The sequence below is a fragment of the Anastrepha ludens genome, chromosome 6 (assembly GCF_028408465.1).
Source record: "Anastrepha ludens isolate Willacy chromosome 6, idAnaLude1.1, whole genome shotgun sequence".
NCBI lineage: Eukaryota > Metazoa > Arthropoda > Insecta > Diptera > Tephritidae > Anastrepha > Anastrepha ludens.
In genome coordinates, this window is record NC_071502.1 from 100,877,073 (window position 1) to 100,890,991 (window position 13,919).

At 32.0% G+C, this 13,919-nt stretch overlaps 1 protein-coding gene across 2 annotated transcripts in view; it reads left to right on the plus strand.

The window, feature by feature from the left end:
- The window catches only part of LOC128866385 (serine/threonine-protein kinase MARK2), a 75,379-nt gene that overhangs the window by 45,161 nt on the left and 16,299 nt on the right, over window positions 1–13,919 (plus strand). For both annotated transcript variants that reach the window (XM_054107079.1, XM_054107080.1), the window contains 8 exons: window positions 941–1,053; window positions 1,124–1,304; window positions 4,166–4,313; window positions 4,402–4,529; window positions 4,621–4,783; window positions 5,695–5,805; window positions 11,181–11,251; window positions 13,622–13,745. In XM_054107079.1, the coding sequence (XP_053963054.1) occupies window positions 941–1,053; window positions 1,124–1,304; window positions 4,166–4,313; window positions 4,402–4,529; window positions 4,621–4,783; window positions 5,695–5,805; window positions 11,181–11,251; window positions 13,622–13,745 (1,039 nt within the window). The remainder of the gene's footprint in view (window positions 1–940; window positions 1,054–1,123; window positions 1,305–4,165; window positions 4,314–4,401; window positions 4,530–4,620; window positions 4,784–5,694; window positions 5,806–11,180; window positions 11,252–13,621; window positions 13,746–13,919) is intronic.

Genomic DNA, 13,919 nt, shown 5'->3' on the forward strand with positions numbered 1-13,919 from the left:
GCACGAGCCAACAACAAATGTTGAAGTTGCGATTAATCATTGTGAGTATAAATTTAACTTGAATTTCCATAAAAAACATTTAAAGGCCACAACAAAATTACTACACATACAAATGAAAAGTATGTACACACAAATTGGCACACGGTATATGATATTACACCCAATGTATCTGCCTTTTGTCCGTTTTAAATCAACTAAATCAGCTATAATATGCATATTTGCGTTATATTTGCGGTACTTTAGATGTTTGGAAATTTACAATTTTATTTAAATTAAAGGAAAAATACCATTTATGCATCAGCGTGAGCAAACACTGGACTGTATGTATATAGGAAGGTTAATTTACAGGATTCAAGGTCTTTGCATATTGGGGTTAAATACTAAACGAGCAGACGAAGATGCTTTGTTTTTAGTATATCAATATTAAAAAAAAAAAATAAACAGCACTAGCTAAAGGCCATCAGCTGAAATATTAAACAAAACAGAGGCAGATGCTGTTGTTGCGTAAAAAATGTATTTCAGCAATAAATGCTCCTTGAAACTTGTCGTCGATTGTGTGTATAAAAAAAATTGATAAATGGCTAAGTCAAATTGCATCCATTTGATGTATAACACTTGAGTTGGGTAAAAAATAACAAACGACTCATGCAACACCTGAGCCATCATTGCCATGGAACGCAATACAATCCCCCACAAATACTGTTTCCAACACATGTTCATCTAAAAAGTTTGGCTAGACTATCAGAAAGTAACAACATTCATGTTTTACATGCATATATTGAAAACACCCAATCCTGTTTAGTTATGTTGGAAAATTATTAATTGTTTGAAAACATTCGAATTTAATTAATGACCTCAATTGAATGGATATTAGTTGAATGTATCATTTTATGCAAATGTCTAATACACATTTTTTTCTAACGAAACACATAAACTACAGAGGCTCTAGTGGCAATGGGTTACAACAGGCAAGAGATTGAAGTTTCACTATCCCAGGTACGATACGATGATGTCTTCGCAACTTATCTGTTACTGGGCAGAAAAAGCACAGATGTAAGTGTGCCATTTGTTCATAATAAAACCAAAAAAAGAGAAATATTCCAGTCTTTGTATTTTATTTCAGCCTGAAAGTGATGGTTCACGTTCTGGTTCGTCACTATCGTTACGCAATATGGGTGGAAATGATGCGGGCGCCACCACGAACGCGTCCGCACAAAGCCCCACACATCGTGGCGTGCACCGAAGTATCTCCGCTTCAAATACGAAACCAAGTCGACGTGCTTCATCTGGCGCTGAAACATTACGTAAGTGTTTGATTCTCTTTAGTTTTTGTTGTTGTTTTTTAAGCATATATGTAAGTACATTTGTTAGGATTATTGCAAGGATTATATATTCTCTTGTACCTAATACAGTTGTAGCGAATATCAAATAAATGCAGTTTTAAGTGTTGCTGCATTCTGAGGGATAAAAACTACAATAGAAATTGATAAGATAACGAAATACATTTAACTATTTCGACCCCATTTTTTTGTCTTGGCTTGCATTTTTTTTTCTTTGACTTTCATTTTTTTTTATTCTCTTGGAATCTTATTAAATGCATTCTAAAAGTGTCTACATAAAATTTCAAGTCGCTACTCCATTTATAATATTTGGGCGCTATACAACGTTACTTGTGAGCAAATTTGGGCAATGGTGACATAAAGTTTGCTCGAAAGAGTAGACGACGACTTTGATTTGCCACTTCTCTGCTCGCTATATTTGAGCACTGCTCACTTGACGAAAAATTTGCATATGAAAGCAACAACCACAAAGTTATGAAGTAAGATTCGCCAAAGTTGAAGCACCAAATGTTTCTCTGTCTGAACGCGGTCTTACTAATACTCTTTAGGTACCTCCGAAGAAATGTAAATTTTTGTTTTTTTTTTTTTAATTTTATGTTTATTTATGCCAATTGCTTCATCTATTCTCTAACGCATGACGAAACGAATACGGCTAATTATTAATTCAACATTTGCTAAAACTTACTGCATTTGCATATTTATCATTTTCATTAAAATTATTAGAAACCGTCTTGCTGAAATTAAAAAAAAAAATCGCCAGCACTGCTGCAGTTTTTAAAAAATAGTTTTAGTTTTTAGTAGCAATTTTCACTTAAAAGCAGCCGGAAACTATTACAATTCATAATGGTTTTTAAGAAAATATTTTAATGCGGTGTTAAGGGGTTAGGGGTAGTCAGAGGCCCGAAAAAATGATGATTTTCACGATTTTTTTTTGGCTACTTAATTTATTTAACAAAAATAAAAACATCATGTTTTAACTTGACTTCACCAAAATTTCAAAAAAAAAAAAAATTAATAATTGCAAAAGTTATCGCTGTTTGTGTGAAGCCCGTTTCTCCAGAAGTCCCTTGCGGTGAACATCACAAGTCCTTGCAGATTCATCTAAAACCAATCGGATGAGAAAAATTATTTTTATTGATAGATAATCTCGAGCCGGATCGAAGCTTTTTTTTTTTTTTTTCAAAATGAACAAAATGGCGGCCTCAGGAAATATTTTTCAGATTTTCGGGAAATTGTTAAAAAAAAATCGAAATTTTTGAAAAAAAAAAAAAAAATCCTTCGATCAGGCACAAGTTTTTTATGTTTTTCAAAAGCTGTATAAATTTTATTGAAATCTACGTAGCGGTTTTTAAGTTACAGTGTTCACCAGTTTGGAAAACATAGTTTTGAGAAAAACGCATTTAAAGTTTTGCTATCGGCTCCGGAGCGGCCGAGCGCCCTTTGTTAATTGTTGAATAACTTGAAAAGTATTTGTCGGATTCACTTCAAATTTTTACACAATATTTTTAAAACATTATACTTTAAGAAAATGCAAAAAAAAAAAAATCGATTTTTTGAAAATTCTGACTACCCCTAACCCCTTAATCGTGCAGCTGTTTTAATAGCTCTTTTGACCTCATTTTCTTAGACTGTCCAGTCAAATTAGCAATTGTTTTGCCGTCTTAACAACAGCATTGGCGAAACTATTTAAACGGGCAACATAGAGCAATATTTTTAAAAAATTTTGATAGCAAATTTTCGAATTCCATTACTCAGTTTTTGGGTCACTTACATATGCGCGTTCCGTTTATCATACTTTTATTCAATACTTTACTTACTTATTCATATGGCCTGATCAAGGATCACAACCTGTTACCGGATTAAGGCCGGCTGTAACAAGTCTCGCCAGGCGTCTCTGCTTTGCGCGCGCCTTCTCCAATTTTTTACACCAAGCGATGATAGGGTTCCCTCGACTTGGTCCTTCCATCGGAGGCATGGTCTTCCCCTACGTCGTTGTCCTCTAACTTGCCATCCGAACACCTTATTTGCTCGAGTTTCTGCATCCATACGCTCGACGTGACCCAGCCAGCGCAAGCGCTGAATATTTATGCGCTTTACTATGTCCACATCGTAAGAGCTCATACAGCTCGTGGTTCATTCAGCGGTAGTAGTTATCGCCAACACGAAGAGAGGCCTTATCTTTCTCTCGAATACTTCAAGAGCTGCTGCATCCGTCTGCGACACAACCCATGCTTCAGTGCCATAGAGTAGCACCGGCAAGATGAGCGTCTTGTAGAGTGTTAGTTTTGTCGGACGAGAGAGGTCTCTGCTACACTACTGAAATCATAGTAACACCTATTAGCAAGCGAGATTCATCGGCTTATCAATTATTCAATAATTGACCATTATTTACAAAAACAAATATTTTTGTATGCAGATTTTATTACAATAAGTATTGAATTCGAGTAAGCAAACTTCTTATTTAACTCTAAATTTGATTGATCAATTGAAATTAGTAGATTTTTCATAATTCCACACTTTATTTTTGTAAAATTTACTATACTCGCATTTTATATTATTTAATACCGAAAATTCGATACCCACTTATTCATATTCACATAATTTAATATCAAGTCCGTTAAATCATTTCAACATTTTTGCAATTTTTAACTCAGTAATATCTATTTAATGCGCCTTATCTATTATATTTGTGTTTTAAAGCGGTGCTACTTTTGTTATATTCGTACAAGTTGTGGATAAAGTTTGTATCGTATTTGTAGGCACATATTTTCAAATCATCCAACACATTCTCATAACATAACATAACATAATTTTATGATGTTTAGAAATCTTTCAACGTTTTATCGCAGGTGTTGGCCCAACAAATGCGGCAGCAGTTGCAGCCACAGCCGCTCCTGGTGCTATAAATGCAGCGCCGTCCAACAACAATTACGGTGGCACTGGCTCGGGCTCATCCGCTGAGCGTTCTTCAATGTGAGTGCTAATAAAAGTGTATTATGTTTTTTTTCTCTTCATTTTATTTATTCGCTCCCTTTCTCTCTCTCTCTCGCTTGAATTGCAGTAGCAGCAACTTTAAACGTCAGAACACAATTGATTCGGCTACAATAAAGGAAAATACTGCGAGGTTGGCAGTACAAAATCACAGACCCTCATCAGCTACTCAAAAGCTTTTAACAACTGCAGATACAAGTAAGTACTCGTACAATATTTATTAAGCTTAATCAAATGATCTTACAATGAAAGAGGTTGGTAACGTAACTTATTTCATTCCTTTTCATAGCGCTTAACAGTCCTGCGAAGCCGCGAACTTCAACAAAATACGACACATCAAATACTAATCGCACTACTGTTGGCACAACCGGCATGATACCACGTCGTTCAACTACATTATATGAAAAGACTTCATCAACTGAAAAAACGAATGCATTGCCAGCGGAAACAAAGTAAGTGATGTGTCAAAAATAGATCGTAACAAAATCATTTCGGTTTTTTTCATACACTGAGGGTCAGTTTTTCCCACTCTGCAATACATTTTAGCTGGAAAGCAGGGTTGCTTTTGCAATGAAAAACTGGCTCCAAGTAGTTAAGCATTTCCTCAATTTTGATTTGCCAATTTGATAGCCAAATATTTAAGCAATTTGTAAGCTAGATTTCAGTAGAAATGTTTGATTGGAGGAATCTTTATAGCACAAGATAAAACGCTATTCATTGTTTTGTTATTCTCAAAAATTTGAAGAACTTTTTTTCGCAAAACATATTTAGAGTTCCGTTAGAAATTCACTCTGAGGCGACTACACCCTACACAATTGAGCCAGTTTTAGTTATTGACAACGTATTGAGACATTTTTTCTAGCTCTGATGAAATTAAATAACGGCTGAAATTCGGATATTTACGAATGCCGCAGTTAATAAAATGAAAAAAAAAAAATTAGCATTTTGCAACAAATATCTGCTTTTTACGATTAGTATATAGTTTTACTTGTATGATATTATTTTTCATAAATACGTCATAATTTTTATTACACAAATTTTTATGTTGAGCATATACCTAGTACCTATCTATGTGTACATGTTTGTATATACACTTGAAATATCATCATATATCTTGACTAAATGAATTATACATATAAAAAAGAAATTTCGCGTAATTTTATTTTTTAATTGAGATTTTCCATTTTTTCAAAACGTATGCTCTTCTTTCATATTTATAACAAAATTATCTATTTCTAATAATTTTCACTCACGCACTTTCACTCTTCAACTTGAGTGTTGTGTAATATCAAATTTTTGAAAAATTACTGTTTTTTGTCGATTCGATTTTTCTGAATAAATCTTTCTTGAAACGCACAATTAGTGGATCTGCCAACTCTACAGGAAAAGGCCATGTTAAAAGCGCCTCTGTCTCCAGCCCTGGCTCGACCGCTGAGGGAGGAGTCGCTGTTTCCAATGAAACACTCGGAACGAGGTATAAGACATAATACACACGAAAAAAAAAAAACACTCATAAACAGTTTATACATTCGATAATCTTTTTTCACAAAGAAATATTTTAACATTGCAATTGGCGCTATCTTTAATGTTATAGGAAATGAAATACATAAGTACTGTCAGCATTAAAAAAGTGAGCCCCACAGATTGGCAAAAAAGTACTAACTATTTTTTTATTAAAAAAAAAAAAAAAATATAGTTTATACTGCAAAAAAAACCATGTAACACATAATTTCAAACCTTGTTCAGATTAAAAAAATCGGAAAAATTTCTATAAAAGTTTCAAACTTTTTAGTCAGAATTTTTAGAAAATCAAAAATGCAGTTTTTAGTATAAAAATATGACAATTTTTTTCGCTGAGATGTTGAAAAAAAAGTGCATTCATTAAAAAGTTTGAAATTTTAATAAAAATCTACCGAATTTTTATAAATTTTGCACCGAGTTCGAAACTTTGCGTTATAGTATTTGCTGGAATATGAACTATATTTTTTATAAAAAATAAAACGAACAAAAATTGACAATAATTTTTTGTCAATATGTGGTGTTCACATTTTTTTGACACTGACGGTACATACTCTATATAAAAAATAAGGCTAGTTTAAGTGTTTTTGGCGCAGAGAAAATTTAATAAAACATTTTTCCAACATTTAATAGTTTACATAAACTTTGTTATTTAATTAATTATAAATTACGAATTATAAAAGATTTTTTTATGCAACTAAGCGTAAATGTGGCGTTAACAACATGACAAATTTCCAACTTACTTTTTAAATGAATATGCACTGTTTTGCAAACAGATATCTATAAATCCAACATACACTTTTAATGTTCTCTGTTTGCTAACCGCAGATCTAATTTTGCATTATGTAATTTTCGAAAATAGGCAACATTGTTCAATTTTCTACCTGACTGTACTTTAGGTGCTAATATGCACACTCGGTCAATTTGAAATCATTTTTGTTTTTATATATAAAAGGATGCCATTTCTAGTTTATATTTTTCTTAATCGTAAGTTTTTAAATTATACGCCGTGACTGGCTTCCATTTTCTAATAATACAGCCCATTTTTTTCTTTCTTGCATAACTACTTGTATGGATTTTTCATCAACAACAATAATGAACGCGCACTTACTTGAACTGCTTACATTTCAACTATGTCAACTTTCCAAAAAAAATTAAAAAAACGGTGAGTGTAAATATTAAAAGTTATTTATTTTAAAAGCTTAAATTTAACAAATACATATAATGGCACTTGCCTTAGTCATTAAGCAATAAAAAAATTTATCTTAAAAACATCAAGTATATGTTTAAAATGTTCAAAATGTTAGGCGGTTTAGTGATTCTCTAAAGAAGATAAATATTATATTTGTATTTTTTTTCCATTTCGTTCTAAAAAAATGTATTAGTATGCACACAAAGTGAGGTCAAAGTACTAAGCAAAACAAACGATTTTTTAGTACTAGATGATTAGAAAAACGCCAGAAAAGGACAAAGCAAAGTTTATTTGACGTGTATTTTTTCACTTTTTTGTAACGTAACCAGGAAAATTCACTAAAGATACACGATCTTCACCAAGCATAGATCTAAATTTAACTCCGCGTAATTACAAAATTATGACTAAATCTACATCACTAAAACTTACTAAATTAATTATTAGCAGTTCTTGAAAATAAGCATAAAATTAGAGCATGTTTACACTGCGTTTCGGATTGCGAAAATCAACTTGTTTCCGTTATACTCGTACATTATGTTCGGAATCACTTGAAATATTCAACTAAATTATTCAAAGGCAATTCGCACTAACTTAGCTTATCATGCACTTTACTACATACAAATCATTGCCTTTTTTAATTTTTAAATTTTTTATATTTTTTATATTTGAATTTCACTGACATTTTTTTAACCGGCGGCAGAAAACAATGTCAGTCCTAACAAGTAAACGTATTAATAGAAGACGGGTGTACATAATAGAAGTATAAACGTGAAAAAATGATGTAAGATTAAATTGAGCAATTTTATTTTATTTGCACTTTGGTAGTATATACATTAGGGTGGTTATAATTTGTATGGGGGGGGGGGAACATTTTTTTTTTCGGGACACCTCCCAAAAACTACGAAATATGAAATTTGAAGCAGATTGGCGCAGGTTTAGAGGTTCCGACTAGAGTCTCAAGTTTGAAAAATGTTTTTGTTTTGGTTAAGCATTGTTTTTTGTCATTTCTGAAAATTTCCCCACTTTTTTTTGTAGTTTTTTAATAATAGCTTAGAATTTCTGCAAGCTTCATAATGAAATTCAAAAAATTGTTTAGGCTCTAGCGAAATGTTAGCGTACAACTGGATGTACTTTTAACAACGCTAGAGTAGTCGTATTTCATTTATTCGCTTCGTCTTTTAAAATCGTTAGTTATCTTATAATTTTGAATATTAATAGAGTTCTGATGAGAAAGATCATCCAACACATCGACTGGTATACTGTTTGGGAAAATTGAAAAAGATATAACTATTTTTTTTTTTTTACATTAAAGGCTCAAGTCGGAACCTCTAAATCGTATCCGTTTGGGTTAATATTCCATATTTAGTAGTATTTTAGGTAATCTCATATTGCTCAAATGTGTGCCAAACAATTTCAGAAATAGCGCCCACCCTAATATACACATATGGGTATGTACCCTACGGACAAAATAATCGAATCGCGATAATTTCATCAGTTTTAATTACTTTACTTTGTTTTTTTTTTTTTGTTTTAATTTTCATAAATTTTCTACAGTATAAAAATATAGCTTGTTCTACAACAAATCTTACATATATAAAAATTTTCAAATTTTCACCCAAATTTCAGACTTTTTAATCAGTACTAAAAAAACATAGGTATACGGTTTTACAGTTTAGTATAATATAGTGTTGATTTTTGAACATTTTCCCCCTGATGGAGTTGCGCATTTTCTTCATATAAAAAGAAATCTCGTCCATTCATCGGTACATGGCTGAAATGCGAACATCGCCAGGGGGGAAAAGTGAGGCTGAGATGTGGAAAATCTTAGCTAGCAGACCAACATGCAAGCATATACAAATTTGTAGGCAGCTTTGCATTTTTACTGTAATTTTTAAGCAATGTCCTTTTCTATAAAATTTATTTGTATGACTTGAAAATATTATATAATACAAACTAAAATGGTTTGACCCACTAAGATTCAGCTCAGCACATGCTTTCGCTTAATACACGATTGACAATTTTTTCTAATTTTTTGTGTGTAAAATCTTCTAAAGCAGCTTCGTTGAGTGTTAAAGTGCAAAGTTAAAACTTATGTTAATTACATATTTTTGAACAAGTGAATTTTTCACATAGAAATGAAATTCATGTATTTATTTATTATAATTATTATTATTATATCGGAATAATAGTGGGGAACCACTGCGTTTACTTATTATCATTATTATTTAAATTTTTTTTGTGTTTTTGCTTTGTTGAAAGTTGTCAGTTATCAGTTTAATGCTTCGGTGCCTTCGTTTATATGATTTTGTGATTTAAATTTCATTTGTATATATTTATGTACATATATCTCGTACTCATATATACGATAAATGCATTTTTTTTTATCATAAACAATATATACATCTACGTCTATTACGCTAAAATGTTTCAAAAATTGTTATTTTTCCAGTTGAAATATTTCCCATAAACAACAGAGTTTTAGAAATATCAGTTTTGAAAAATCGTGCAACAAAAATATTTTGTATTGAAGCTATAAAATGCGAAATTTAAACCAATACGATAACTTGTACATATTGGCACTTTATTTAATAAATATAATTTTTTTTTGGCTTTGATTGAACACTTAAATGGCAAAGCGTTAAAAAAAATTGAAAGCGAGTGCCGCATTAATGCAAATCAGCAGTCTCAATAATTGCGCAACGATAGATGGAAGTCGCGGCCGCCGTAGTCAGATGGGTTGGTGCGTGACTACCATTCGGAATCCAGAGAGAATGTAGGTTCGAATCTCTGTGAAACACCAAAATGAAGAAAAAGTTTTTTTCCAATAGCGGTCGTCCCTCGTCAGACAATGAATGGCAAACCTCCGAATGTCTTTCTGCCATGAAAATGCTCCTCATAAAAACCATTTGCCGTTCGGAGTCTGCTTAAAATTGCAGGTCCCTCCATTTGTGGAACAACATCAACACGCAAACCACAAATAGGAGGAGTAACTCGGCCAAACACCTAACCTAAAAAGTGTACGCGCTAATAATTTATTTAAATTTTAATACAAGAGACTGATTCTTTGCATTAATGAGTTTATGAAATCACTCGAGAACCGAAATGTGTATGTAAAAATTCTAATATAATATATTTGTCTCTAAGCGCACATGACATATATGCATTTACGTAAACTATATTGCTTAAACTTATTCTATCGCTGCCGAGTTGTGACGGCTATATAACTGCGTTATGTTAAATTTGATCAGCTTTATTATTATTTTTTTTTTACATGAAATTGATTTAAACTTATTTTTTTTATTGCTTAATTTTTGTAATGCCTTACAAAATTCACTTATTTTGCCAAAGCAAAAGAAAATCGCATTTTAAGAGGTGAAGAAAATTTAAACTTCCAACTCGAAAATAATTGAAATCTATGCGAGTATTAAACGTTTGCTTTGTTTCATCATCATATTCGTTATTGCTTTGCTTATTTATTGGCACTTTTTTTAAAATAAATTTTACCAAAATGCAAGTTTTCAGGTCACTAAAAAACAACAACTCTTGAATAGAATATTTGTAAAATGAATTAGAAAATAATTTAACACGTGGTTAAAGTAACGATCATTGTAAATATCTATTTATTTTATAGCATAAACTGCAATGCAAAGCAATCAAATAATAGTACTGTTCTTATGTATGTGCACTTTATTTAAAAAATTATTATTTCGTTGTTTTTAATTTACGTTTTTTATTCTTATTTCTCTTACGCATGAAAACACATTTTGGACATCGCTACGATCTCAAATCCAACATGAACTACCTAATTTGCTGCCTAACTGTTTGTTCGCTTACCGTTCGTACCGTTCCATCCCGTTCAATTGTGATTACAAATCAAAACTGACCACCACCACCACCACATGTACATGCCTCCATCTCGAATTCAAACAAACAAATCAATAAATCAAAAAATAAATAAATAACATTCAAACGTAATGATATGGCAAATAATCCTACGCTCTGCTCCTACAACGATTTGTTTACATTTTTATAACCATGTGTGTTTGTTGTGTATACATCCTTGGACGCAATCAAATCATGTATTTAATTATGAAAAACCAAAAAACCAAAAAAACAAATAGTTTCCTCAAACAACTTAGAATGACGTCGGCTGTTAAGTCTAGCAGGCATTTCCCCAGGAATGTGCCATTACGATCAACCTTTCATTCTGGTGAGTTGTCCCTTTAAATTTAGAGTTTTTAATCTATGTAACACATACATATTTTTTTCTGATATTTTATAAGTAAAACATTTGTATTAAATCAAAGAAAAAGATATACTCGTACATATATATTAAAACACAAAAATTAGTAGACTAAATTTTCAGTTTCCACAATGGCATTGATAAATCACTAATATTTCAAAAAATACGTGTTTATTAAATATTAATGTTTTCTGTTCCAACACCTGTTGTAGTCAATGCACACTTAGAAAGTGTTGAACAAAGTATAACTAGCACTGGTATATACATATGTAGAAAATATGTACACCCCTAACAAAGGCTTTCAGTAGTTGTAATTTAACTAAGAACTGACATAGACCCGAGTAGTATTCCATGTAAGATTGCTGCAACTATCGAAACCCCAAAAATTGATTAACTATTTAGGGAGTCCATTTCAAAGATTGAGGATAGGGCTTACTTTTCTGTGGACAGTTTGCTTTTTTTCAAGTATACGAGCATGATTTGTTTTTATGGAAAGAGTGGTGCTTCAATCGGCTCTCATTATCATAATTCATTAAAAAAGCTTTCGCAATTAAGCATGTACTGGCGAATTGCATTAATAATAGGACGGCTGTAATCATATTTGCGTCTAATCAACACAATGTTAACTATCAAATGAGCGCCAGGCAAGTTTCATTTAATTGCTTTGGCCCCTGCACATACTTATTTAATTGGCGAAAATTTAGTTTTAAATTAAGATGTTTTATTCCGTGCTTAAATTTTTTTGTTTAGGTTACGTGTTAAGATCTTGGAACAAGCTGAAATTCATTAGTTAACGCATGAAATCGATTGCTGCAACCAATATCCTCGTATTTTGCCAAAATTTACCAAAAACTTGTGAATCAGCGGCATGTGAAAGTGTGCCTCTCATACATCCAAAAACATTACCGTTCACTTTTTAGATTTTTTCTGTTAAGAAATTCAGTTTCTGAAGATAATTTGGTTTTTAAGCATGACATTATAATTAAGTTTTGAATTTACTTTCAAATAATTCTTTTTCGTGTATTGCTACTTTAATTGGTTTTATATAAGTTATCCCAAGCACTTAAATACTCGACGTGGAGTTATTTGAATTGAGTTTCCAAAGAAATAAAATAAAATTTATATAGTGAAAAAAGAAAACACCTTAATGTAGATCGATTGTACTGTACTCGTGATGAGCGTTTTTTTTTTTGCATCGCGTTAGGATGTTTATCGAAGCGTCACGTTTGTTAAAAGGATTTCCGTTTGCGAATTTTGGAAACTAAAGGATTTTCCAATAAGAGGTGTTATTTTGATATTTGAAGAAAAATGCTATTTTTTAATATAAATTATTTTAATATAAATTCATTATAAAAAGGAAGGTATACCGTTAATAGTGGAAAATAATATCAAGCAAATGACCACCACGACCACGCTTACAGGACAATATCCTTTTCATGAAATTTTCCATAACCGAATTGCAAAGTGGCTGCCCTATGTCCTCGATAGCCTCACGAATTCCATCTCTGAGGTCTTGAATCAACCCTAGGCTGTTGGCGTAGATCTTCTCTTTCACGTGGCCCCAAAGAGAAAAGTCACAAGGTGTTAAATCACAAGATCTTAGTGCCCAATTGGGATCACCTCTTCGAGAGATAACACGGTCCGGAAACTTTTCCCGTAAAACATCAATGGTTTCGTTGCTTGGGTGGCACGTAGCGCCGTCTTGTTGAAAATAAACTTTGTCCAGATCAATCCGGAATTGGATGGTAATTCCGGTAATAAAAAATCGTTAATCATCTCTCGATAGCGATAGATAACACCTGTTATTGGAAACCCCTTTATTTTCGATCATCTTGGGTCTGCATAATTTCGCATTTGGTGTATCTACATATTTCCCAACACGATATTAGGGTAATCTTAGTATACACAAAGTGTAGGGTGGCTAGAATGTAGTCTTATACCTAAGACCGTTATGTGACTTATAAGGTGTTGTAAGTGTTGTATTGCTTTATGTCGTAAAATTTTGAACGGTTAAATAAATGGTTAAAAGACTTGAAACAACGGCCACCAACTATTTTTTAACTGTATGGAAATTTATAAAATGACTTGTATTTTAAATATAATTATCTTTAGCCGCTTAAAATTTACGAAACATAACAACACGACTCCATTGTGAATACCCTAGGAATTTTAACGCGTAAAAATCTGAGAAAAAAACTCTACCCAAATCCCACACAAATGTTACTCAATCAAATCTTATATGTATTATGCCTCTTGTTGTTCTGCTCTTACTAACTGTCACTAAGTATGTATTGCACAATTAATTAACAACTATGCATTCAATACATAATTTTACAGGTCAAACAAGGACTAGAAACAATGCTGCATTAGAGTACTCCGGAACGAGTGGTGCATCGGGTGACTCTCCACATCCAGGCCGTATGAGTTTTTTCTCGAAACTGTCATCCCGATTCAGTAAACGGTAAGTAGAAACAGAAACAAAAACAAAAAAGACAAGCAAAAAACCCATAAAAAATACACGGGATAAACATTTAATTTAAATATTGAATTTTTCACCCATTCTCAAATTCACCATTCTTAATTTTGTTGCATAAATTGAAAATTTTGTAATAATTTAACATTTTAAAGAGATGCT